We start from the raw sequence: 26,787 nt of genomic DNA, 5'->3' as shown, positions 1-26,787 counted from the left end.
CAGGTAGTAGCATTGCTACGAGTATTATGCTAGGTTGCTAGGTAACGGAAGCTAACTAAAGCTAGCTAGCTTCCGTTTTGGAAAAATAACTCACTCTGGTGGAAGCGTCGGTAATATTTAGAGATATTAATCATATTTAATATCAGTAATATTTACATCTAAAGGTTAAAACAAAACAAACATTCTACACACAGCAATATTTACAAACACTCTGGGATATCAATCACAACTGTATACAGTTCAATCTTCAATGACATCTATGTGAGCACAGTGTGTGAGAGTGTGTGTGGGCTATTCTACCTGACACAGGGACACTGAGGAGTCATAAACCCAGAACCCAGGATAGAGGGGCTCAGTGAATGTGCTGTGGAATGTGTGCAGGTGGGTCAGTGTGTCAGAGGAGACTGTGTAGAGGACAGAGTGCCGGCCGGCCAGTCCAGATACACTCCTACTCTGTGGGAGGGGGGGGCAGGTATGTCAGTTCTCTTATTATTGTGACAGGCAGAGTAACTGTTATCATCACAGTCCAGACTCCAGGACTTGTTATTGTATCCAAGCGCACAGTCATAACCCCCTCCTATCCTGCTGATTCCTTTATATGTCACTGCTATATGAACCCCTCCTCCACTCCACTCTGCCTCCCCAGTAACAGCGCCCAGACAGACCCTCTCTACACAGCACCTGTGAGAAGTTCTCAAATCTCTCTGGGTGACGAGGATACGGTTGCTCCTCTCTCCTCCATGTCACCTTTCTGTTCTCCTCAGACAGAGAGAGTTCTCTGTTTGCTGTGTTTGGGTCCAGTGTGAGCTCACAGGCATCTGATGGGGGAGACCAAGACACAATATATTACTGATCATCATCATTCACATTAGAATGTCTCCCTCTTCCTGCCCTCCCCCTTTCATTCTCTCTCTCTCTCTCTCTCTCTCTCTCTCTCTCTCTCTCTCTCTCTCTCTCTCTCTCTCTCTCTCTACCCATCCTCACTCCCCCTTTCATTCTCTCTCTCTCTCTCTCTACCCATCCTCACTCTCTCTCTCTCTCTTCACTCTCTCTCTCTCTACCCATCCTCACTCCCCCTTTCATTCTCTCTCTCTCTCTCTCTCTACCCATCCTCACTCTCTCTCTCTCTCTCTTCACTCTCTCTCTCTCTCTCTCTACCATCCTCAATCTCTCTCTCTCTCTCTTCACTCTCTCTCTCTCTACCCATCCTCACTCCCCCTTTCATTCTCTCTCTCTCTCTCTCTACCCATCCTCACTCTCTCTCTCTCTCTCTACCCATCCTCACTCTCTCTCTCTCTCTTCACTCTCTCTCTCTCTACCCTGCTCTCTGTCCTCCCCCTCTCTCTCTCTTCCACTCTCCCTCTCTTCCTTCATTCTCTCATTCTGTTCTCCCTCCCTCACATGCTACCTCTCTCCCTCCAAATCTCTCTTTCCATCATCCCTCATCTCCTTACCCCTGATATGCCCCCATCACTCCATCTTTCTAGGGAGGAGGGGAACAGGGGAGGAGAGGAGAGGGAGAAGTGAAGAGAGGGAGGAGGGGAAGAAAGGGAAGAGGGGAGGAGAGCAGAGGGAAGAGGGAGGAGAGGAAGAAGGAGAAGAGGAAGAAGGGGAAGAGGGGAAGAGGGGAGGAAGGGAGGAGAGGAAGAAGGAGAAGAGGGGAGGAGGGGAAGAGGGGAGGAGGGGAAAAAGGGAGGAGAGGAAGAAGGGGAAGAGGGGAGGAGGGGAAGAAGGGAGGAGAGGAAGAAGGGGAAGAGGGGAGGAGAGGGAAGAGGGGAGGAGGGGAGCAGAGGAGAGGGGAAGAGGGGAGGAGGGGAAGAGAGGAGAGGGAGAAGGGGAGGAGAGGGAGGAGGGGAAGAAGGGAAGAGGGGAGGAGAGGGAGGAGGGGAAGAGGAGAGGAGAGCAGAGGGAAGAAGGGAAGAGGGGAGGAGAGGAGGGGAAGAGGGGAGGAGAGCAGAGGGAAGAAGGGAAGAGGGGAGGAGAGGGAAGAGGGGAAGAAGGGAAGAGGGGAGGAGAGGGAAGAGGGGAAGAAGGGAAGAGGGGAGGAGAGGAAGAGGGGAAGAGAGGGAGGAGGGGAAGAGGAGAGCAGAGGGGAGGGAAGAGGGAGGAGGGGAAGAGGAGAGGGAGAGGGGAAGAGGGGAGGAGAGGAAGAGGGGAAGAGGAGAGCAGAGGAGGGGAAGAGGGGAGGAGAGGAGGGGAAGAGGGGAGGAGAGCAGAGGGAAGAAGGGAAGAGGGGAGGAGAGGAGGGGAAGAGGGGAGGAGAGCAGAGGGAAGAAGGGAAGAGGGGAGGAGGGGAAGAGGGGAGGAGAGGAGGGGAAGGAGGAGGGGAAGAGGGGAGGAGAGGGAGGAGGGGAAGAGGAGAGAAGAGGGAGGGGAAGAAGGGAAGAGGGAAGGGAGGAGAGGGGAAGAGGAAAGAAGAGGGAGGAGGGGAAGAAGGGAAGAGGGGAGGAGAGGAAGAGGGAGGAGGGGAAGAGGAGAGGAAGAGGAGAGGAAGAGGGAGGGGGGGAAGAGGGAGGAAGGGAAGAGGAGAGGAGGGGAAGAGAGGGAGGAGAGCAGAGGGAGGAGAGGAAGAGGGAGGAGGGGAAGAAGAGAGCAGAGGGAGGGGAGGGGAACAGGGGAGGGGAGGGAGGAGGGGAAGAGGAGAGAGAGGGAGGAGGGGAAGAGGAGAGAGAGGGAGGAGGGGAAGAAGGGAAGAGGGGAGGAGGGGAAGAGGGAGGAGAGGAAGAGGGAGGAGAGGGAGGGGAACAGGGGAGGAGAAGGAAGAAGGGAAGGGGAGAGCAGAGGGAAGAGGGGAAGAGGGGAGGAGAGCAGAGGGAAGATGGGAAGAGGGGAGGAGAGCAGAGGGAAGATGGGAAGAGGGGAGGAGAGCAGAGGGAAGGAGAGGAAGAAGGGAGGATAGGGAAGAAGGGAAGAGGGGAGGAGAGCAGAGGGAAGAGGGGAGGAGGGGAAGAGGAGAGGAGAGCAGAGGAGGGGAAGAGCGGAGGAGAGGAAGAGGGAGGAGGGGAAGAGGAGAGGAGAGGGAGGAGGGGAAGAAGGGAAGAGGGGAAGAGGGGAGGAGAGGAAGAGGGAGGAGGGGAAGAAGGGGGAAGGGGAAGAGGAGAGGAGAGGGAGAAGGGGAGGAGAGGAGAGGGAGAAGGGGAGGAGGGGGGGAGAGGAAGAGGAGAGAAGAGGGAGGAGGGGAGGAGAGGAAGAAGGGAAGAGGGAGGAGGGGAAGAGGGGAGGAGAGGGAGGAGGGGGAGAAGGGAAGAGGGGAGGAGAGGAAGAGGGGAAGAGGAGAGGAGAGGAAGAGGAGAGAAGAGGGAGGAGGGGAAGAGGGGAGGAGAGGGAGGAGGGGAAGAAGGGAAGAGGGGAGGAGGGGAAGAGGGGAGGAGAGGAAGAGGGGAGGAGAGGAAGAGGAGAGGAGAGGGAGAAGGGGAGGAGAGGGAGAAGGGGAGGAGAGGGAGAAGGGGAGGAGAGGAGAGGGAGAAGGGGAGGAGAGGAAGAGGAGAGAAGAGGGAGGAGGGGAAGAGGGGAGGAGAGGAAGAGGGGAAGAGGGGAGGAGAGGGAGGAGGGGGAGAAGGGAAGAGGGGAGGAGAGGAAGAGGGGAAGAGGAGAGGAGAGGAAGAGGAGAGAAGAGGGAAGAGGGGAGGAGAGGGAGGAGGGGAAGAAGGGAAGAGGGGAGGAGAGGAAGAGGGGAGGAGGGGAAGAGGAGAGGAGAGGGAGAAGGGGAAGAGGGGAGGAGAGGAGAGCAGAGGGAAGAGGGGAAGAGGGGGATGAGGGGAAGAGGAGAGGAGGGGACGAGGGGAGGAAGAGGGAGGAGGGGAAGAGGAGAGGAGAGCAGAGGAGGGGAAGAGGGAGGAGGGGAAGAGGGGAGGAGAGCAGAGGAGGGGAAGAGGGGAGGAGAGGAAGAGGGGAGGAGAGGGAGGAGGGGAGAAGGAAGGGGACATAGCACACACAGACGTACACACAGTATTGATGTGGGTAATTGTGTTAAATTACTGCTTCTAAAAGTGTGTGTTTACAGTGTGTGTGTGTCCATTTTTGACAGTGTCCAAGTCACTAATGGTATTGTCCCTTGTATGACCTTGTGTACTAGAACCAAGTAGCAGTCAATACTCACATTTCCTAAGGCCAGGTTTGATCCAGCACTCTCCACCATGATCCACACTGCAGGGATAAGCAGAGGAATGATGAAAATACACTTCACCTGTTGATAAGTGACTTAGCAACTGACTTTCTAAGTAAACATGTTGTTTCTCTCATCATCAGAGGTGTATTCCAGAAAGCAGGTTTTACAAACTCTGAGCCGAACCCTGAACTCTGACTTGATGAACCCTGAGATGGGAAGCTCAGAGTTATCGCTTCCAGAACAGCTGATCTGAGTTAGTTCATTTCTAATTCACTGGAATTACATTTAGTCATTTAGCAGACGCTCTCATCCAGAGAATTAGAAATTCTCATGCGTGCAGGCGAGTATGAAGACATTTTCAGAAAGCAGAAAAACTACTTCAACAGCAAAAGAGGCAATTGTTCATTCAGTACATTTCAAAGCAGTATATTAATTTCACATTTAACCACGTCTTACTAGCTTTGCTGGTTATGGCAGATCCAGAGTGGCTCTGGGCAGATCCAATAGTTTTAAACTTCAACAGAGTACCCGCCTTCAAGGAAGTTAACGCTTGTCAAGGGAGCGAGCCCAGACTCTCTGTACAAATTAAATGTACGAGAGTCTGGTTAGGACCAGGCTAACGTCTTACTACAAGTGAAGAAGAAATGGAACAATCCTATGTGCGCAAAACAACTGGCACATTCTTCTCCTTTTTAATGACAAGATTACGAGAAGGAGGGTCCATCAACCTCCACAGCACAGATTAACAGTGAGATGTTCAGGAAATGCCAGGTTAGCTCTGCATGGAAAACTGTAGAATTTCATGTCATCCGTATGTGTTATATGGCTTCAACAACAATCAGGTTGATGAGGAAAGGACCCCCCATGTCTGACAGTAGCTTCAGGCTCAGCATGCGGGAGGGGAGAGGGAGAAACTCATGGTTTGTTACAGAAAAGCTGCCAGCAAGCAGGTGAGGTTCACAGTCAGTTACCGTGGTAACACACCCAGTTTTCAGTGTTTCCCATACATTAATTTATTTGTAACGGCCCACCACAATTAGAGATTTACCACCACAAATTTATAAAACGGTGTTTTTGCTTTTACTGTTTAACATCACAAAAAAATATTTAATAGTAGAGCTGCACGCAGCATACTGATTCACTCAGCCCCTTCTTGCCCCGCTCGCGTTCTCTCTCTCTCACTACAACAGACACGTCTGTGAATAAGCCCCTCTCTCCGTGCACGCTCTGAATCAATTCACGGGTCAAACAGCTTTTTCCCTCGGAGACAACAGGACAATCAATCTGGAGTTTACGAACGGTTAGGCCCAATCCCAATGTCCACCCTCACAGACTCACAGACTTTGAGGCACATTCTCACTAAGTCTGTGAGGGCTTAGGGCTGTCCCACTGTCAAATTGTCAAGTTCGTGAGGGCTCTTTCGAACACATTTTAGGCACCCGTAAGTCTGCATTTTTGCAGACTTGCCCACAATTCACAGCGTAGTGACGTGAAACACGAGGGTTACCGGGGGAAGCCTGGAAGAGAGAAAAAGATCCTGGCTAACCCTCCTCATAAGACAAGAAAGACGAAGAACAGTAAACAAACAAGCATGGAAGGAGCAACCAACCCTGACGTAAACAGAAATAGAAGTTAGAAATAACAGTTAACATCAGTAAGTTTAAACACAAAGCTCACTGACGGTTAATATAGCCAGAACTGGGTGTAGTAGGGCAGCACAATTAATAAAATTTTAATCACGATCACGATTTTGGCTTCCCACGATCAAATTCGCGTGATGGAGCGATATTTAAAATGCGGCATTCTTTTGGCAAAGCCAATCTAGCGCTCCGTAAACCATAGGTGCGTTCGACATTGGCTGCATGAAACGACCAGCGAGAGTTGCTGCTTGCAGTCGGGGAAGAGTTATAAACGGCTGCGTAAAGTCGGACATTCCTGCTTCCTGGTTTGCTGCGTTGACGTCAGTCATGGCCGATCAAGCGCTGTTTGCTTACTTCATCACTGACGAACTGCATGGTATAATTAGCCTACGTGACAAAAAAAGTTGTTTTGGTTCAAATCAACAAATAATCATGATAATTAATCGTGATCTCAATGTTGATCAAAATAATCGTGCTTATCATTTTGGCCATAATCGTGCAGCCCTAGTGTGTAGGTTGTTCTTTGATGATAAATTCCAAATATGCTTTCATCAGATTTGATCCAACAACATTACTATTTTACCTATAATGCCGCAAAGTGCTGAACCATTCCAATTTATAGCATTTTGAGCTCTTGTAGCCTCTTGCACTCAATCACTTACTAGGTGACGTCAAGTAAGTGTGTGAGGGTTCAGGGCTTAGGGGGGACATTGGGATTGGGCCTTAGTATCAGCATTCTCTGCACAAAGGTGTCCAAAACTGAGTAAATATAATAATATTTGTAGTTAAAAACATTCGGCAAATATAACAATATGATATCATATTGATATGATATAATATTCATATAATATAATGTTTATATTATATGAAGCTCAAAAACTATTTTGCGCTCAAATTGATTCCATTTTCTTTTCTTGTTGAAGTCCCTAGCTACATTCACTTCAAACCGACACTAAGACCTAGGTTTGAGCTGAGCTACATTTTACAACGTCTGGTTTTAGTGACCTCTCTTTCTGGAGCTAAAAACCCAGAGTTTCCCTCATCTCAGGGTTTAAAAACTCAGTTTTCACTAAACCCGCTTTCTGGAAATACAATTATGATTGTGGCTACAACCATATTGTAGATTAAACATGCAGTTTTAATTGTAACATCAAGAAATGCAAGGCCTATTAACGTAATTAGATATATTCAGTGTTAAGCGACATTACATTAAGAGGTATATATAAAAAACAAACATCTCCTTACTTCAGTTTCTCCAGTCTGCAGTGTGGATCCTCCAGTCTAGCAGAGAGCAGCTTCAATCCCTTTTCTCCTGGATGATTGTAGCTCAGGTCCAGTTCCCTCATGTGGAAGGGGTTGGACCTCAGAGCTGAGGCCAGAGAAGCACAGCCTTCCTCTGTGACCAGACAGCCTGACAGCCTGTAGAAAGAGGATCAATATTGTGACAGAATCCATCTGGGCCTCCAGAGTGAGTCAGCACAGAGGGGTTCATTTGGCAGGTACTGTCATAGCTGCACCTCCCCTCATTAGACAGAGTGACCCACGTAATCCAATATCAGAAAAGTTGAAGATGTAACTCTTTATACTGTATAAGAATGATACTGTGTTCAGCATTCCATTTGTGTAGAGAGAGGCCAACCCCCAGGTGAACTATAGGCAAGGTCCAGGCTTAGGTAAACAGGAAGATCCTTATCTTATCTGAGCATTTCATTTAGTTAGCCTAAGCAGGGCCACTTTAAGACATATGCACGCACACACGCACGCACGCGTGCAGGATCTATGCAAGGGAGCCAATGAAAGAAGAGCCATGTGACAGACAATTCTATATATTTGTACAACATGGTTTTTGTATTGGGAATGTTGGGATGATAATAGAGAATCGAGGATAAAGAACAAGCAAGTTTGCTTGTTCAATATTTCCACTATTTTAAACAGTTATCATATTCCAAAGGAAGAAATATTAGTGCATCTAAACCAGCCAAGATAAATTAGAGTAGGCTATAGGGAAAGGAATTGCACATTTGTGTGCCAGATAATATTTCCACAAAAATTCCCCCATTAAATACAATACATCATGACAGTTTGCATGATTTGAAATGGTCACTTATTATCACACTGGTATTTAATTATCACAGCAAACAATTACTGCACTGAACTTTAAGTAAAGCAAAAATAACAAAACCTGTAATTATCACTCGAACCATTCACGTCTTCTATGCTAAACCTAGCAGTCACGTGAACGTGAATGAGGTGAACGAATCCTTTCTGTTTCCTCTACTGAGCCAATGCAACAGTCCCTATGCGCTGCCACGAGAAGATGAACGAATCACTCACTGAGACGACTCGTTACTCCCCAGTCATTCTAAAGATTCGTTCAAAATGAAGGAATCGTTCACAAACGACACATCACGACTGGCCTCTTGGTTGATGTGAACATACCACTTTACAATTAATAGACGTACACAAAATAAACAAAAATGGCCATTCCTCTGTATACGGAGGTAGTGACCAAATCAACTAATAAGTCTCCCTGTGTGAGTTCTTGTTTAAACTGTAGTTAAGCTGTAGTTCTCCTTTAGCTTTCCGGCAGAATAGACAGCATCTATCTTCCACTTTCCTAACTGTAGGAGCCATTTGTGTTTCTTATTGACATGTCATATTATTTTGGTTAGATAGAACTGTCAGAATATTTTGGACACTGGGTGGCAGTCATTGGAGGCACAGGGTTCTATATTTAGGGACACAGGTGACAGGAAGGGGCACAGGTAGAGGGAAGGGACACAGTTCTCACCAGACCAGAGAACAGACCACAGTGCACAGACCACCAATGACATTGGGAAACCTGGTATGTCAATCTACATTTTACAACTATGCATAATAAATAACAACTAAACGGCAAATAAGGACTGGAAAATCTGATACATTGTGTCAGCATAAGATCACTCCTAAACTACCTGTGTATAATGGCAACGATATAGACGTATTGGAAAACTAGAAACATTAAGCGAGAACTCGCCCTTTTATTGGAACTTGAGCTTCAAACTGAAAAAGGTTTTTGTATTCCACAAAACCTGGCCGCTATCCCTAATCAAGGGACATTGTCGTCACCTGCGCTGGTCTGACAGATTGGAAACTCTGAAGTTCAACGCACAGGGAGAGTGTGTACTGGCAGCATCAAGCACGCTTTATTGAATGCTATAAAAGCCATATTGGGAAACGGATAATATAATGGTGTTGTTCGACTGAATGCTAAAATCTTACAACAATATCGTCTGTTTGAAAGTCGTGCAGTCTGCATACAAACGTTCCTGCATTACGCCAATGAGGTCTTATGCTTAATAAACAACTAAACGGCAAAGCCCTCTCCTGCTGCCTCTTCCTAGATATTTGTAACTACCTCCCGTTCCCCCTACCCTGCCTCAGTCAACTAAAATGTCATTTTACATATAAAACGGTGAAATATCAGCCTACCTGGCGAACTTGTTCCACTGAGTTGGATTCCAATTGAAGAATATCCCACCTCAGTCTCTCTTTATTAGCTACAAAATGTCCTGGTTTATACACCGCGAATATCCTGTGGTTATCCTGAGGTAAACTTCTTCTAAATTACAGTAAAAAAACTCTGAAATACTTTTGTTCTGGACTGGAAAGTCATGTTTTGTTGACTTAAACTTTCAGATGTTAGCTACATTTTTCTTATCTTTGAATTTTCTGAGCAGATATACATCGCTGGTTCCGACGCCATTAGTTAACGTCTTTCTTTTTAGAAACACGGCTAACTGATCCAGAGATGGAGATCACATGACAGAACATGCCACGTCATGCTATTGGACAATATTATCATAGTGAAATAACAGCAAGTTCTTCTGAAAAATGAAAGGGGAATTAAATGGAAGTGAAATTAACCAAATGTATGCAAAGAAAAACTTAGCTACCCAATAAATGTATATATTTTAAAATAACAGAATGCTTATCAGTATTTATTTAATTCTGTTAGGTCATTAGATAACCATATGCTGCTACAAAAGAGCAACATAACTGCCTGTTGGCTCTGCCTTCCGTCCTGAGAGAAGAGGAACTGCTATATTCGGATGCTGTTCGTGGATAACGGTGTTGGAACAAACGGTTAATCATCAACACCATCATGCCTGTCTTTCTGTATTTCAACATTTCAACATTTTATATATAAAATGTTGACATACAGAAAGACATAGAAAGACATATATATATATATATATTCTACACTGCTCAAAAAAATTATGGAACACTTTTGAAAACACATCAGATCACAATGTGAAAAAAATTTATGTTGGATATCTATACTGATATGGACAGTTTAATGTCTTAGGAACGAAAGGATGACACATCTTTTGATGGAAATACGTTTTCATACTTTAAGAGGGCTTAATTTTATAGACACCCCAAAAATCAAAGTGAAAAAATGATGCGACAGGCTAGTTCATTTTGCCAAAATTAAATTTCTTCAACTCAAAATGCTTCTCAATATCTTGTGTGGCCCCCACGTGCTTGTATGCATGCTTGACAACGTCGCGGCATGCTCCTAATGAGACGACGGATGGTGTCTTGTGGGATGTCCTCCCAGATCTGTCGAAGGGCATCAGTGAGCTCCTGTAAAGTCTGAGGAGCAACCTGGCGGCGTCTGATGGACCGAAACATAATGTCCCAGAGGTGTTCTATCGGGTTTAGGTCAGGTGATCGTGAGAGCCATTCAATTGTATCGATTCCTTCATCCTCCAGGTACTGCCTGCACCCTCTTGCCACATGAGGCCGGGAATTGTCGTGCATCCGGAGGAACCCAGGACCTACTGCACCAGCGTAGGGTCTGACCATGGGTTCCAGGATTTCATCCCGATACCTAATGGCAGTCAGACTGCCGTTCTCTAGCCTGTAGAGGCCTGTGCGTCCCTCCATGGATATGCCTCCCCAGACCATCAGTGACCCACCACCAAACCGGTCATGCTGAATGATGTTGCAGGCAGTACAGTGTTCTCCTTGGCTTCTCCAGACCCTTTCACGTCTATCACAGGTGCTCAGGATGAACCTGCTCTCATCTGTGAAAAGCACAGGGTGCCAGGGGCGGACATGCCAGTTCTGGTGTTCTATAGCAAATACCAATCGAGCTCCACGGTGCTGGGCAGTGAGCACAGGGCACACTGTAGGACGTTGCGCCCTGAGGACACCCTCATGAAGTCTGTTTCTGATTGTTTGGGCAGAGACATTCACACCAGTGGCTTGCTGGAGGTCATTCTGTATGGCTCGGGCAGTGCTCAACCTGTTCCTCCTTGCACAAAGCAGCAGATATCGGCCCTGCTGATGGGTCGAGGACCTTCTACGGCCCTGTCCAGCTCTCCTAGAGTAACTGCCTGTCTCCTGGAATGTCCTCCATGTACTGGAGATTGTGCTGGGAGACACATCAAATCTCCTTGCAACGGCACGGAGTTGGACAATATGTGCAACTTCTGTAGGGTTAAGAAATCGCCTCATGCTCCCACTCAAAGAGATCAAGAGGGAAAAACTTGAAATGGCCTCCACATGCAAAACCAGTCCTGTTTTGGGGTCGGCTCATTGTTGCCCCTCTAGTGTACCTGTTGTTAATGTTAGTGGGAGTCAGGTGGCTGAGCGGTTAGGGAAGCGGGCTAGTAATCCGAAGGTTGCCAGTTCGATTCCCGGTCATGCCAACTGACGTTGTGTCCTTGGGCAAGGCACTTCACCCTACTTGCCTCGGGGAGAATGTCCCTGTACTTACTGTAAGTCGCTCTGGATAAGAGCGTCTGCTAAATGACTAAATGTAAATGTAAATGTAAATGTTAATTACATCAACACCAATGCAGCGGAAAGTACCCCTCTGCTACTTAACTGACCAGATCATTATCAGAGAAGTTAATTCATGCCATACCCTGATAAAAAACTGTTCCTTTAATTATTTTGAGCAGTGTAGTTTAAAGTTGTTACATTATTGTCTGCATTCTGTTCTCTTTTTGCTTTAATGCTATGTTACATGTAGCAAAACCAACCTCAAGGAATATAATGGCCAATATTATCTTTAGTGATCTGTGCAAATGACCAATACAAGTGTGTTCAACTTCCTAAAGAGCAGCGTTGCACCTGACACTTAAGGCCGAAATATACTTTCCGCTATGTACGTGTACACATGCTGAATGGCTGCAGCACGTATCCTGCGTTTGTTTGGTGCGTACTTTGTGCACATCTCCCTGGCCCTTAAATGTACGCATACGCAAGGTGCAATACCGACAGAAATCGTGGGCCAGTATACTATCCCTGCATCTCCGATGGAATGCTACCATCAACCTACCCAGACGCTCCCATGTCACCCCGCTCCTCATCTCCCTCCACTGGCTTCCCATCACGGCCCGCATCAGATTCAAGACCCTGGTACTGACCTTCCGAGCGGTGAACGGGACTGCGCCTGCCTACATCCAGTCTCTCCTCCAGCCTTACACCCCTACCCGCCACCTACGGTCTTCTTCTGACAACCGTCTGGTGGCCCCACCTCTCAAGAGCACCCGCTCCCAACCCAAGCTCTTCTCCTGTCTGGCCTCCCAATGGGGGAATCACCTCCTCACCTCCATCAGAGACACTGACTGTCTCCCCACCTTCAAGAAAAGGCTAAAGACGCACTTAAAGATTTGTTGGATCAGATGTTAGCTTATTTCCTCCAGGAACACAATGACAATTATTGAGGGACTTGTTAGTCACTCCTGTTGGTTAGTTGTAACTGATTTAACCATTTGTACTCGCTGTGAATTATATTATTGTTGCTTGCTTTCCACCAGATACACTCTAGCACTTTAGAGGATCATGTTGATTAATTGTACATGCTCTTATGTTTCTTCCCTTTGGCACTTATTTGCTTTTTCACAATGTATGCTTCATGTTTTGGCTACCCGCAATGTTTGGGGCTATCTCGTTGTTTATGATCATTGACCTATGCACTTTTTGTAAAGCTCTCTCTTGGAAGTCCCTTTGAATAAAAGTGTCGGCTGAAAGAATACATGTAAATGGACCATCCTCTGAAGTAAAAATAGCCAGTTACAGAGTAGTATTATACACCAAGCACACTTCTTGCTATTCCTAATCCGAAACCCTTCATGCAGTGGAAGAGGCGCCAACCATAGGGACTGACGTGGAAATTGACACCATACTGTTGAAACGATGATGATGGGTATGATTATGGATTTATCTGATTGAAAATGAAATTTTGGAAATTTTCACCCCTTTTAGTATTATTTTATATTACTGGGAACCATATGTTAAGCTGTTGACTTATTATAGTTGAGCTTAGTATTATTACCACTAAACGATAGAAGATATTGAGCCTGAGTGTGAGATCTGGGTGACAGAGGCTGAGGAGTGAGGGAGAAGGCCACCTGGAGGCAGGCAGAGGCCTGAGCTAGAAGTCAAGATCCGCTGTTTTTGACCCCACACCTAGAATCTTATCTGTGGCCGCCTGCACAAGGTCAGCACTAGCCCTAAGTAGGGAGGATTTACAACGAGCCTGATTGTGTAAGCAGCGTGAGCAGCCTCATCGTAAGTGTGGCTTACAGAACCTGTTTTAAGAGAAAAACGTATTAGTGTCACCCAGCAGCAAAATGTACATCTCCAAATTTAAGCAAGGTCAAAGGCATCAAATCTAAGGTGCGAGTGAAATCTGAAACCCCCAGAACAGGTGTTATGCGTAAGATCGAAGACCATCTGTAACTATCAATAGTAAAATAACACATGAAAATAGGTGAGCAGTATGTAATTGCATGCCTGGGGGGTAAAGATCAGTTGGGTTCCGGAACCTGCTCACATTTATTGGGATTTTTGTCATCTTGAAGACCAATAAAGCCATTGCATCAAACTTTGCCAAGTTCCAGTGCCGTTTTTTGAACTTTGAAGATTGATTGAAGACTTTGAACATTTTCAAACAACAGCACAAAAGCTGCCAGATGCATAACTCCCTGTCCAGGTAAATGTACAATAATATGAGGAATAGTATATCTTAACCCTTGTGTTGGAGCCATTATACAACTTTGTTTTTTTTATTTATATACCACATTGGTGATGCTAATAAATGGGCAGTTTTATGTTTGAGCACTGGGTGGAGCATTGTCTTTGGGAAGGCATATAGGTAATTAACAGCCAGGGATACACAGGTGTGTGGCTAGGTGGAAAAGCATACAGCTTTTCACCGTGTCAGGTTTGTGTGTCATTGTTTGATTTGTGTGCAAAAGAAAATGAATGGAACTTATCCAGAAATGAAATGAAATGGACTGTATTGCTGGTGCTACCGTGAGCAGGCCGTCAGCACAGAAATGCAGACATATTGTGGACATTGATTATTGGCACGCAGAACACACGTCCAAGCAAGTGCTTCCCTGGTCCCACCTCATTGGCCTAATGTAGGAGTTGGTAAAAGACTCTACACCTTGTGTTGTCATAAGGGTCAAACATGACTGCTATTATATTTAACAGCAGAGAAAACCCCCAAATAGTTTTTTTTTTTACCCAACTTCAAATGCATAAAATAATTAACATCACAACAACCACAAAGACACACACGTCCACAATGGGAAAGTGATATTATGTGTGCTACTGATTTAGATTACAGTCCATAAAGGTGCTGCAGATAATAGTCCCTCCAGTTCTCTCTTTGATGAAGCCATGAGTGAAACTCTGTTGTCTAAATCAACCATACAAATACATTATGTGATTATAACTTTACTATTGTCTCATGTAGAACATAAATACAGACCTCAGTGTCTCCAGCTTGCAGAGTGGATTCCCCAGTCCAGCAGAGAGCAGCTTCATGCCGGCATCCTTCAGATCATTGTTATTTAGATCCAGTTGTCTCAGGAAGGAGGTTGACTTCAGAGCTGAGCTCAGAGAAGCACATCCTTCCTCTGTGATGTGACAGCCTGACAGCCTGTAGAAGGTTATCATGATATGGATTACAAACACAACTATCTTCTAGAGGTAGAAATAAAGAATATCAGTCTGATCATTTCCTGTGGGTGTTGTTATTTGTTATTGTCACCCAGAAGTAAAATGTACATCTCCAAATTTAAGCAAAGTCAAAGGCATCAAAGCTAAGGTGCGAGTGAAATCTGAAACCCCCAGAACAGGTGTTATGCGTAAGATCGAAGACCATCTGTAACTATCAATAGTAAAATAACACATGAAAATAGGTGAGCAGTATGTAATTGCATGCCTGGGGGGTAAAGATCAGTTGGGTTCCGGAACCTGCTCACATTTATTGGGATTTTTGTCATCTTGAAGACCAATAAAGCCATTGCATCAAACTTTGCCAAGTTCCAGTGCCGTTTTTTTAACTTTGAAGATTGATTGAAGACTTTGAACATTTTCAAACAACAGCACAAAAGCTGCCAGATGCATAACTCCCTGTCCAGGTAAATGTACAATAATATGAGGAATAGTATATCTTAACCCTTGTGTTGGAGCCATTATACAACTTTGTTTTGTTTTATTTATATACCACATTGGTGATGCTAATAAATGGGCAGTTTTATGTTTGAGCACTGGGTGGAGCATTGTCTTTGGGAAGGCATATAGGTAATTAACAGCCAGGGATACACAGGTGTGTGGCTAGGTGGAAAAGCATACAGCTTTTCACCGTGTCAGGTTTGTGTGTCATTGTTTGATTTGTGTGCAAAAGAAAATGAATGGAACTAATCCAGAAATGAAATGAAATGGACTGTATTGCTGGTGCTACCGTGAGCAGGCCGTCAGCACAGAAATGCAGACATATTGTGGACATTGATTATTGGCACGCAGAACACGCGTCCAAGCAAGTGCTTCCCTGGTCCCACCTCATTGGCCTAATGTAGGAGTTGGTAAAAGACTCTACACCTTGTGTTGTCGTAAGGGTCAAACATGACTGCTATTATATTTAACAGCAGAGAAAACCCCCAAATAGTTTTTTTTTTTTACCCAACTTCAAATGTCTTACTTTTCCTAGTGACCCCAACATTTGTAAAATGTATAAAATAATTAACATCACAACAACCACAAAGACACAGTGGAGGGGGTGGAGACGTTTGTCTCCACCCCCTCCAGGTGTCTCCCATCTTCATTCCTACCCTCATTTATCCTGTTTTCTGTTTGGGGTCAGTTCTTGTTTGTCAAGCCTACAGTACCAGCATGTTTTTCTCTACCTCCTTCAGTCTTTTCTGCCTCTTAGTTCCCCTGGTCCTTACATCCTGCCTGCCCTGACTTCCAGTCTGCCTGCTGCCCTGTACCTGAATGACTCTGCCTTGGGGTTGACAAACCTAGCCTGCTCTGAATATTCTTTGTCCGGCCCCCTTGTACCTTTAATAGACCACAAACTTACGGCCAGTGTGTGGTGTGTGATTCAGTGCGTGGTGTGATTATAACTGTGGTTGTGTCATGTTGAACAGCGGGGTATTCGTCGTAGCTCGCTAAGCGGTTTAGCGAGCTAATTTTCAGGCTAAGATAAAAAACGCCCCTCTTTTTGGTTCGTGGAAGCAACTTTCGATAAATCACCATAGTAACATATCAATTAGCACTAACCTGCTGCAGAGCAGGCTAACGTAAGTGTAGCTGGATAAGCTTGCCACACCCCCAGAAAATAACATGGCAGCTCCCTTTTTGAGAGACCCAGTTGACCAAGGAGCTATATTTTAGTTCGATTAGCTTTCCATACCAATAGAGTTCTTCCCCTGGTCCTTACATCCTGCCTGCCCTGACTCCGAACCTGCCTGCTGCCCTGTACCTGAATGACTCCTTGTGGATTACGACCCTTGACTGCCCTGATTATTCATTGGCCGGACCCCTTGTACCTTTAATAGACCACAAACTTATGACCAGTGTGTGATTCATTGCGTGGTGTGACATTATAACTATAGTTGTGTCATGTTGAACATGAATACAGACCTCAGTGTATCCAGCTTGCAGAGTGGATTCCCCAGTCCAGCAGAGAGCAGCTTCATGCCTGAATCCCCCAGGTCGTTGTTACTCAAGTCCAGCTCTGTCAGATCTGAGGAGGGGAGAGCTGAGGCCAGCGCTTCACAGCACCGTTCTGAGAGGTTACAGTCATTCAGCCTAATAACATAAGGAGAACATGAGACATCATCAGTCACGTTTTATATTATAGGAACATACGATAATCAAACACTATCACAATATGTGCTGTTATAATATTATATAAAAAAAGCTAATGCCTTATACATACAGAGCAGTTTTGGAGTCTTTGACCACTGGCAGCAGCCCCAGAAGACCTTCCTCTGATCTGGAGTATTTCTTCAGGTCAAACACGTCCATCTTCTCTTCTGAAGTCAGCAACACAAAGAACAGAGCTGACCTCTGTGTAGATGAGAGCTTTTCACTGGAGAGACTTCCTGAGCTCAGGTACTGTTGGATCTCCTCCACCAGAGAATGGTCTTTCAGTTCATTCAGACAGTGGAACAGATTCATGCATCTCTCTGGAGAAGGATTCTCTCTGATCTTCTCCTTGATGTACTTGACTGTTTCCTCACGGCTCTCTGTCTTGTTACTTTTCTGAGTCAGTAGGCCTCGTAAGTCAGTCTGATTGGACTCCATTGAGAGGCCCAGGAGGAAGCGGAGGAAAAGGTCCAGTTGTCCATTCTTACTCTGCAAGGCCTTGTCCACAGCACTCTTGTAGAATCGGACTTCTGGTTTCTCTCTGAAAAGAGCCAACAGTTTGTTGGAACTGGAAGCTGATGGAGTCTCAGACATCAGATTGTCATTGTTGTTGATGAATGAGAGAATTACAAACACAGCAGCCAGAAACTCCTGAAAGCTCAGATGGACAAAGCAGAACACCTTCTCCTGGAAGACTTTACCATCCTGTCTGAAGATCTGTGTGAACACTCCTGAGTGCACTGAGGCATCACGGACATCAATTCCACACTCTGTCAGGTCTTTCTCATAGAAAATCAGGTTGCCTTTCTCCAGCTGGTGGAAGGCCAGTTTTCCCAGTGACAGAATACTCTGAATGCTGTCTTCATCCCAGTGTGGATCGGTCTCAGTTTTCCCAGCATACTTCACCTTCTTCTGTTTGGTCTGTAACACCAGGAAGGTTGTGTACATCTCAGTCAGGGTCTTGGGCATCTTCTCTTTCTTCTCTGTTCTCAGCATGTGTTCAAGGACTGTAACAGTAATCCAAGAGAAGACTGGTATGTGGCACATGATGTAGAGGATCCTTGATGTCTTGATGTGTGAGATGATTCTCCTGGCCAGGATCTCATCACTACATCTCTTCATGATGTACTCCTCCTTCTGTGGGTCATTGAACCCTCGTACCTCTGTCACCAGGTCAACACACTCAGAAGGGATCTGATTGGCTGCTGCAGGTCGAGTGGTGATCCAGATGAGAGCAGAGGGAAGAAGCTTTCCTCTGATCAGATTGGTCAGCAGCACATCCACTGAGGTGGACTCTGTGACATCACACCAGCTCTTGTTCTTTTTGAAGGCTAAGGGCAGTCGACACTCATCCAGACCGTCAAAGACAAACAGAACGTTGTACTTGTCGTAGTTGGAGATTCCTGATTCTTTGGTTTCCGAGAAGAAGTGATGGACAAGTTTCATCAGACTGAACTCTTCTCCATCCAACAAATTCAGTTCTCGAAACGGAAGAGGAAAGATGAACTGGATTTCCTGATTGGCTAGTCCCTCAGCCCAGTCCGTGATGAACTTCTGCACTGAGACAGTTTTTCCGATGCCAGCAACTCCTTTTGTCAGAACAATTCTGATATGTGTGTCTCGTCCAGCTGAGGGTTTAAAGATGTTGTTGCATGTGATGGCTGTTTCTGTTCTTGCTGATTTCCTTGATGCTGTCTCAATCTGTCTCACCTCATGTTCATTATTGACCTCTCCACTCTCACCCTCTGTGATGTACAGATCTGTGTAGATCTTATTGAGAAGAGTTGGGTTTCCTTGTTTAGCTATGCCCTCGAACACAGTTTCAAACTTCTTCCTTAGTTCAGATTTGAGTTTCTGTCGACAAATCTCAGCACGCTCATCTAAACAAAAAACAACACATGTTAAGTGTGTGTTTTTGTTAAATGTAGTTTTGATTATTCACAGATTATGAACTGACAATGTGTCCTTGACATTCAATTCAAAACATATTTCCAATCTATGACCATTTATCAGGTACACAATAATGAAACAGCTTTGTATACTCACACATAGTACAAGGTCATAGGAAGATCTACACAACATTGGGCTACTGAGTCTCATAACTTTCTTTGTATATCTAACCTTCATCACACACCATCAATCGGTCAACTAAGACTAAATCTGGAGTCTCTTACTTTTCTCCAGAGTGTCAGCCAGCTCCTTGTGGTTCATGTTCCTCAGGACGTGCAGTGTGATCTTCAGAGCTCCCTCTCTGGCACTGCTCTCCTGCTTCTGATATTCAGGGTCCAACACTTCCTGGTCCTCCCTCTGACTCTCTAAGCCTTCTGGGAAATCTGAACTCAGAATCCTCTTCATCCTCTTCAGCTCTTTCTTCACAAACCTGATGACAGTCTCCTCAACCACCTGAAACAGAGAGGGAAGATATCAGATGAACCAGGAACTCTACACAGTAGAACAATATGATTAAAATGATTCTGTCTTGTTTTTACTTTAGATTAACACAAAACTCACTGTGAATATGGAGGACAAGTCCTCATGGTGACTCTGGTCTGACTCAGACTTCTCCTGTTGATCTCTGAGGACAAGAGATGACATTACTTAACCACATGAACCACATGTACAAGGGCTGATAATCTACTAAGGAGTATTATCATACATAAGCATGAGTGGTAAACTTGACTCTATCCACTCATGCATACACACAGACACACTGTATAAGAGTGATACCATCACTACCAAGTAAACCATCTTCTATACCACTACAAGGCACTATTCCTTTAATACATTCATCAAAGATAGGAGCACTGTCACCCCCAGGTAAACAAGTGTGTTGTGTTTCAACCAGACACTGAAGAATGACATCAGGGTCCACCTCACACAGGGCTGCATGTTTGCTAGCAGCCTGCTTTAGACACTGCAGCACTCCTCCACCCAGGAGTTGAAGACCTTCTGGTCTCAACCAGTCTAAGAGGGCTGAGCCCCGCCTGGTCTGTGCTCATACCAGGCCTGGTACCTGCAGGGCTTTGACACTGACTCTCATGCTGTCTGTGTGTGTGGTGTGTCTGTGTGTGTGTGTGTGGTGTCTGTGTGTGTGTGTGTGTGTGTAGGGAGGTTATTGTTGTCAAACTTTCACTAGAGCTGCACTGATCTCTCTTATTTGTATGTAAAGCTATTATAACAAAATTACATGTTTACAATAAATGTCAAGTCTTTTAAGGTGGAGAAGTAACTCACAGGCTTATCCTGGTTCGCTCTAGTCTCTACTGAATTAAAGAGAGCAGCTTTGAATAATTTGTCTGCACCGACATGGAATGACCTAATGGTAGTATGGTATGGCTTGCATAACTGCATTAGTTTCAGGGTAGTTTGTTGTGGTTGTGTTGTGGTTGTGTCTCTGTGTTAATATCAGGTAAAGTTCAACATTAAAGCAGCACAGTGGACTGGTAGGTTGTGGTCCTGTCTCTCAGTGATCAAACCCAACAAGGAGGTCAAAGGTGTTGATGTATCTGATGCTGGTCTAGTGGTTCAACCATAGATACATAAAGAGAAGACCAACACCACATGTTAATGACATAATATTAATTATACCATGGTCTGGGTGAATACTTGATTCTGATTGGCTGCAGGGGTGTCCATTATCCGGTGATATACTTACGTAGTTGCAGCAAAACTGTCTGTTCACCGTTCTAAATTACTGCGCTGGCTACATAGTAAATGAGCCTGTACAAAGTGAATGAAATAAGTAACCATAACAACAGGGACGCAGTCACAGCCTCCATTTACAATTATATTCTATATATGTGATATGATGAGGGATACTTTAGTATCTACAGTCAGCAGCTCTAACCTCGTGTTTTAGTAGAGATGTGATGAGGGATACTTTAGTATCTACAGTCAGCATCTCTAACCCTGTGTTTTAGTAGGGATGTGATGAGGGATACTTTAGTATCTACAGTCAGCATCTCTAACCCTGTGTTTTAGTAGGGATGTGATGAGGGATACTTTAGTATCTACAGTCAGCATCTCTAACCCTGTGTTTTAGTAGGGATGTGATGAGGGATACTTTAGTATCTACAGTCAGCATCTCTAACCCTGTGTTTTAGTAGGGATGTGATGAGGGATACTTTAGTATCTACAGTCAGCAGCTCTAACCCTGTTTTAGTTTAACCAGCAGAGGTCAGTACATACCCTTCCTCATTAGAAGGTCCTCCTCCATCACTGAACATGATAGGTCGATGCATAGACCTGTCACTCTTCATGGACACACAGCTGGGTACAGGTGAGGCTGGTCTCTGCTGTCTCATCCTGTCAACAAGCACAACAAAGTGTCTTACAAACATAAATCACTAAAGTAGACACCACAGATATATCATACTGTCCAACATGTGTTGCTGTAGTCATTCGTCAGTAGGGTCAGATCCAGGCTTTAATGTTGCTGTTCAACTTGAATGAGAGTCAGAAAGGCAGGTTTCCAGACATGTTGTTATTCTGTATCTCTCACTGTGAACCTTTACCACATGGTCTGTATGTCAGCCAGGCTGGCAGTCAGCAGCTCTAACCCTGTGTTTTAGTAGAGATGTGATGAGGGATACTTTAGTATCTACAGTCAGCATCTCTAACCCTGTATTTTAGTAGGGATGTGATGAGGGATACTTTAGTATCTACAGTCAGCAGCTCTAACCCTGTGTTTTAGTAGAGATGTGATGAGGGATACTTTAGTATCTACAGTCAGCAGCTCTAACCCTGTGTTTTAGTAGAGATGTGATGAGGGATACTTTAGTATCTACAGTCAGCAGCTCTAACCCAGTGTTTTTGCAGGGATGTGATGAGGGATACTTTAGTATCTACAGTCAGCATCTCTAACCCTGTGTTTTAGTAGGGATGTGATGAGGGATACTTTAGTATCTACAGTCAGCAGCTCTAACCCTGTGTTTTAGTAGAGATGTGATGAGGGATACTTTAGTATTTACAGTCAGCATCTCTAACCCTGTGTTTTAGCAGGGATGTGATGAAGGGTACTTTAGTATCTACGGTCAGCAGCTCTAACCCTGAGTTTTAGTAGAGATGTGATGAGGGATACTTTAGTATCTACAGTCAGCATCTCTAACCCTGTGTTTTAGTAGGGATGTGATGAGGGATACTTTAGTATCTACAGTCAGCAGCTCTAACCCTGTGTTTTAGTAGGTATGTGATGAGGGATACTTTAGTATCTACAGTCAGCAGCTCTAACCCTGTGTTTTAGTAGGGATGTGATGAGGGATACTTTAGTATCTACAGTCAGCAGCTCTAACCCTGTTTTAGTTTAACCAGCAGAGGTCAGTACATACCCTTCCTCATTAGAAGGCCCTCCTCCATCACTGAACATGATAGGTCGATGCATAGACCTGTCACTCTTCATGGACACACAGCTGGGTACAGGTGAGGCTGGTCTCATCCTGTCAACAAGCACAACAAAGTGTCTTACAAACATAAATCACTAAAGTAGACACCATAGATATATCATACTGTCCAACATGTGTTGCTGTAGTAATTCATCAGTAGGGTCTGATCCAGGCTTTAATGTTGCTGTTCAACTTGAATGAGAGTCAGAAACGCTGGTTTCCAGACCTGTTGTTACTCTGTATCTCTCACTGTGAACCTTTACCACATGGTCTGTATGTCAGCCAGGCTGGCAGTCAGCAGCTCTAACCCTGTGTTTTAGTAGGGATGTGATGAGGGATACTTTATTATCTACAGTCAGCAGCTCTAACCCTGTGTTTTAGTAGGGATGTGATGAGGGATACTTTAGTATCTACAGTCAGCAGCTCTAACCCTGTGTTTTAGTAGGGATGTGATGAGGGATACTTTAGTATCTACAGTCAGCAGCTCTAACCCTGTGTTTTAGTAGGGATGTGATGAGGGATAATTTAGTATCTACAGTCAGCAGCTCTAACCCTGTGTTTTAGTAGGGATGTGATGAGAGATACTTTAGTATCTACAGTCAGCAGCTCTAACCCTGTGTTTTAGTAGGGATGTGATGAGGGATACTTTAGTATCTACAGTCAGCACCTCTAACCCTTTCTTTTAGTAGGGATGTGATGAGGGATACTTTAGTATCTACAGTCAGCAGCATTAACCCTGTTTTATTTTAACCAGCAGAGGTCAGTACATACCCTTCCTCATTAGAAGGTCCTCCTCCATCACTGAACATGATAGGTCGATGCATAGACCTGTCACTCTTCATGGACACACAGCTGGATACAGGTGAGGCTGGTCTCTGCTGTCTCATCCTGTCAACAAGCACAACAAAGTGTCTTAAAAACATAAATCACTAAAGTAGACACCACAGATATATCATACTGTCCAACATGTGTTGCTGTAGTCATTCGTCAGTAGGGTCAGATCCAGGCTTTAACGTTGCTGTTCAACATGAATGAGAGTCAGACAGGCAGGTTTCCAGACCTGTTGTTATTCTGTATCTCTCACTGTGAACCTTTACCACATGGTCTGTATGTCAGCCAGGCTGGCAGTCAGCAGCTCTAACCCTGTGTTTTAGTAGGGATGTGATGAGGGATACTTTAGTATCTACAGTCAGCATCTCTAACCCTGTGTTTTAGTAGGGATGTGATGAGGGATACTTTAGTATCTACAGTCAGCAGCTCTAACCCTGTGTTTTAGTAGGGATGTGATGAGGGATACTTTAGTATCTACAGTCAGCATCTCTAACCCTGTGTTTTAGCAGGGATGTGATGAGGGATACTTTAGTATCTACAGTCAGCAGCTCTAATCTGTGTTTTAGTAGGGATGTGATGAGGGACACTTTAGTATCTACAGTCAGCATCTCTAACCCTGTGTTTTAGTAGGGATGTGATGAGGGATACTTTAGTATCTACAGTCAGCAGCTCTAAGCTTGTGTTTTAGTAGGGATGTGATGAGGGATACTTTAGTACATACAGTCAGCAGCTTTAACCCTGTGTTTTAGTAGGGATGTGATGAGGGATACTTTAGTATCTACAGTCAGCATCTCTAACCCTGTGTTTTAGTAGGGATGTGATGAGGGATACTTTAGTATCTACAGTCAGCATCTCTAACCCTGTGTTTTAGTAGGGATGTGATGAGGGATACTTTAGTATCTACAGTCAGCAGCTCTAACCCTGTGTTTTAGTAGGGATGTGATGAGGGATACTTTAGTATCTACAGTCAGCAGCCCTAACCCTGTGTTTTAGTAGGGATGTGATGAGGGATACTTTAGTACATACAGTCAGCAGCTTTAACCCTGTTTTAGTTTAACCAGCAGAGGTCAGTACATACCCTTCCTCATTAGAAGGCCCTCCTCCATCACTGAACATGATAGGTCGACCCATAGACCTGTCACTCTTCATGGACACACAGCTGGGTACAGGTGAGGCTGGTCTCTGCTGTCTCATCCTGTCAACAAACACAACAAAGTGTCTTACAAACATAAATCACTAAAGTAGACACCACAGATATATATCATACTGTCCAACATGTGTTGCTGTAGTCATTCATCAGTACGGTCAGAACCAGGATTGAATATTTCTGGTCAACTTGAATGAGTCAGACAGGCAGGTTTCCAGACCTGTTGTTACTCTGTATCTCTCACTGTGAACCTTTACCACATGGTCTGTATGTCAGCCAGGCTGGCAGTCAGCATCTCTAACCCTGTGTTTTAGTAGGGATGTGATGAGGGATACTTTAGTATCTACAGTCAGCAGCTCTAACCCTGTGTTTTAGTAGAGATGTGATGAGGGATACTTTAGTATCTACAGTCAGCAGCTCTAACCCTGTGTTTTAGTAGGGATGTGATGAGGGATACTTTAGTATCTACAGTCAGCAGCTCTAACCCTGTGTTTTAGTAGGGATGTGATGAGGGATACTTTAGTATCTACAGTCAGCATCTCTAACCCTGTGTTTTAGTAGGGATGTGATGAGGGATACTTTAGTACATACAGTCAGCAGCTTTAACCCTGTGTTTTAGTAGGGATGTGATGAGGGATACTTTAGTATCTACAGTCAGCATCTCTAACCCTGTGTTTTAGTAGGGATGTGATGAGGGATACTTTAGTATCTACAGTCAGCAGCTCTAACCCTGTGTTTTAGTAGGGATGTGATGAGGGATACTTTAGTATCTACAGTCAGCATCTCTAACCCTGTGTTTTAGTATGGATGTGATGAGGGATACTTTAGTATCTACAGTCAGCAGCTCTAACCCTGTGTTTTAGTAGGGATGTGATGAGGGATACTTTAGTATCTACAGTCAGCATCTCTAACCCTGTTTTAGTTTAACCAGCAGAGGTCAGTACATACCCTTCCTCATTAGAAGGTCCTCCTCCATCACTGAACATGATAGGTGGATTCATAGACTTGTCACTCTTCATGGACACACAGCTGGGTGCAGGTGAGGCTGGTCTCTGCTGGATTGGGCTTCAACACAACAGAGACAAACCTTCAGTCTCTCATTTATTCTGACTAATGATGATGTCATAATATCACTGCTGAGCTCTGAGATGGAGAACAGTCATGAACAGGTATGGATTCTCATCTTACCTCTTAGCTTTGGTGTCCATGTCATGTTCCCCAGGGAGACTCATTTTAGAGGCAGGGACCCCTTCTTCTCTCTCCCCAGAGAGACTCGTTTTAGAGGCAGTGCCCCCCTCCTCTCTCTCCCCTGAGAGACTCATTTTAGAGGCAATACCACCCTCTTCTCTCCCTCCACTCTCTAAAATACAGAACGTTCCTCTTCAGGGTCTGATTAGTAGAAGTATTTTGAAGCCAGACCTGTAAACGAACAAGTTAGAATCCAACCTTATTAAACTGCTACCTCAAGAGAAGAAGGATAGGATAACTTACTTTTTACCCTGATTCATAACACCCCTCTATGATGTAAACAACTCAATTAAAACACATACAAAACAAAAACTGTTCATTGATAAACATTGATAACACACCAATGTGACAAAAACAGCTTTGTTAAAACTACTTCAGTATCTCAGTCTGATACTGACATAAGATAAGACAACAAGTACTGAGCACTAACTCACTTCCTCTTAGAAAAACCTTAACGGACCTGTCACATGTCTCTGTGGATGTACGTTAGTTTTTAGTATATGTGAAGAAAAAAATGTAATTGGAAGATTTATAATTCGTTTCTAAACGACCATCAACACCATGGCTGGTTAATTATATGAAACAATAAAAGTGATCTTGATATTATTAGACCATAGTGAGTTAGTTATAACTTGTTGCATGTTGGCCATTAGACTGAGCGAAAGGCCGTTTCATTTCCTGTTAGAAAACTGTGGTACTAAGATGCCATAACTCTGAAACCTCCCCTTCTCTTTTACTGTATGTGTACATTGATACTGGGAAAGAATATTGTAAAATGACTTACTTTAAAATCTTCTTTTCAGTTTGAGAATCTGTTTTACACATTCTTTTAGTCACAAAATGGATCCTGTAAAAGATATTTTGACTTTCACTTTCACCTAACCCTCCTCTTTCATTTCAGGCCTCACCCACCTCCTTATATCAGCCAATAGGAAACAGGAGGAGCTGAAACTTGATCCTAAGAGCAGGAGCTGAAAAGAGACAAACACGCAGGAGAAACACCACACATAAGAAATGTAATGATCTATTTCATTATATAATGTATATAGTTGATTTTAATGAATCCACAACATATGGCTAAGAAGCTACAATTAGATGAATCTATATGTAATGTATGGCGCTAATGTTCACATTTCAGTAGAATATGATTATTAATATCATGGTGTTCTGTTCTGTCTCTGACACCTAAACTGATGATTCAGTGTGTTCTCAAGCAGCTTTGCTTTAGATCTAGAACAGTTACTTCCAGTTTTTTTCCAACTGCTA

General features: G+C 44.6%; 1 protein-coding gene across 1 annotated transcript; it reads right to left on the bottom strand.

Annotated features, from left to right (window-relative positions):
* Nucleotides 1-26,356, bottom strand: LOC136933002 (protein NLRC3-like). The gene is given in 17 exon segments (XM_067228348.1): nucleotides 1-413; nucleotides 416-641; nucleotides 643-818; nucleotides 4,100-4,146; nucleotides 6,994-7,167; nucleotides 14,528-14,698; nucleotides 16,687-16,854; nucleotides 16,985-18,794; nucleotides 19,089-19,317; nucleotides 19,426-19,489; nucleotides 21,103-21,219; nucleotides 22,242-22,349; nucleotides 24,205-24,321; nucleotides 25,222-25,338; nucleotides 25,462-25,522; nucleotides 25,613-25,692; nucleotides 26,306-26,356. Coding segments are annotated over 15 exon segments (3,690 nt in total). The 5' UTR covers nucleotides 25,506-25,522; nucleotides 25,613-25,692; nucleotides 26,306-26,356; the 3' UTR covers nucleotides 1-291.
* Nucleotides 26,357-26,787: the final 431 nt, after the last annotated feature.

Source organism: Osmerus mordax, chromosome 2 (genome assembly GCF_038355195.1).
Source record: "Osmerus mordax isolate fOsmMor3 chromosome 2, fOsmMor3.pri, whole genome shotgun sequence".
Lineage (NCBI taxonomy): Eukaryota > Metazoa > Chordata > Actinopteri > Osmeriformes > Osmeridae > Osmerus > Osmerus mordax.
The sequence above is the reverse complement of the archived record's forward strand: the minus strand, read 5'-3'. Positions and strand labels throughout refer to the sequence as shown.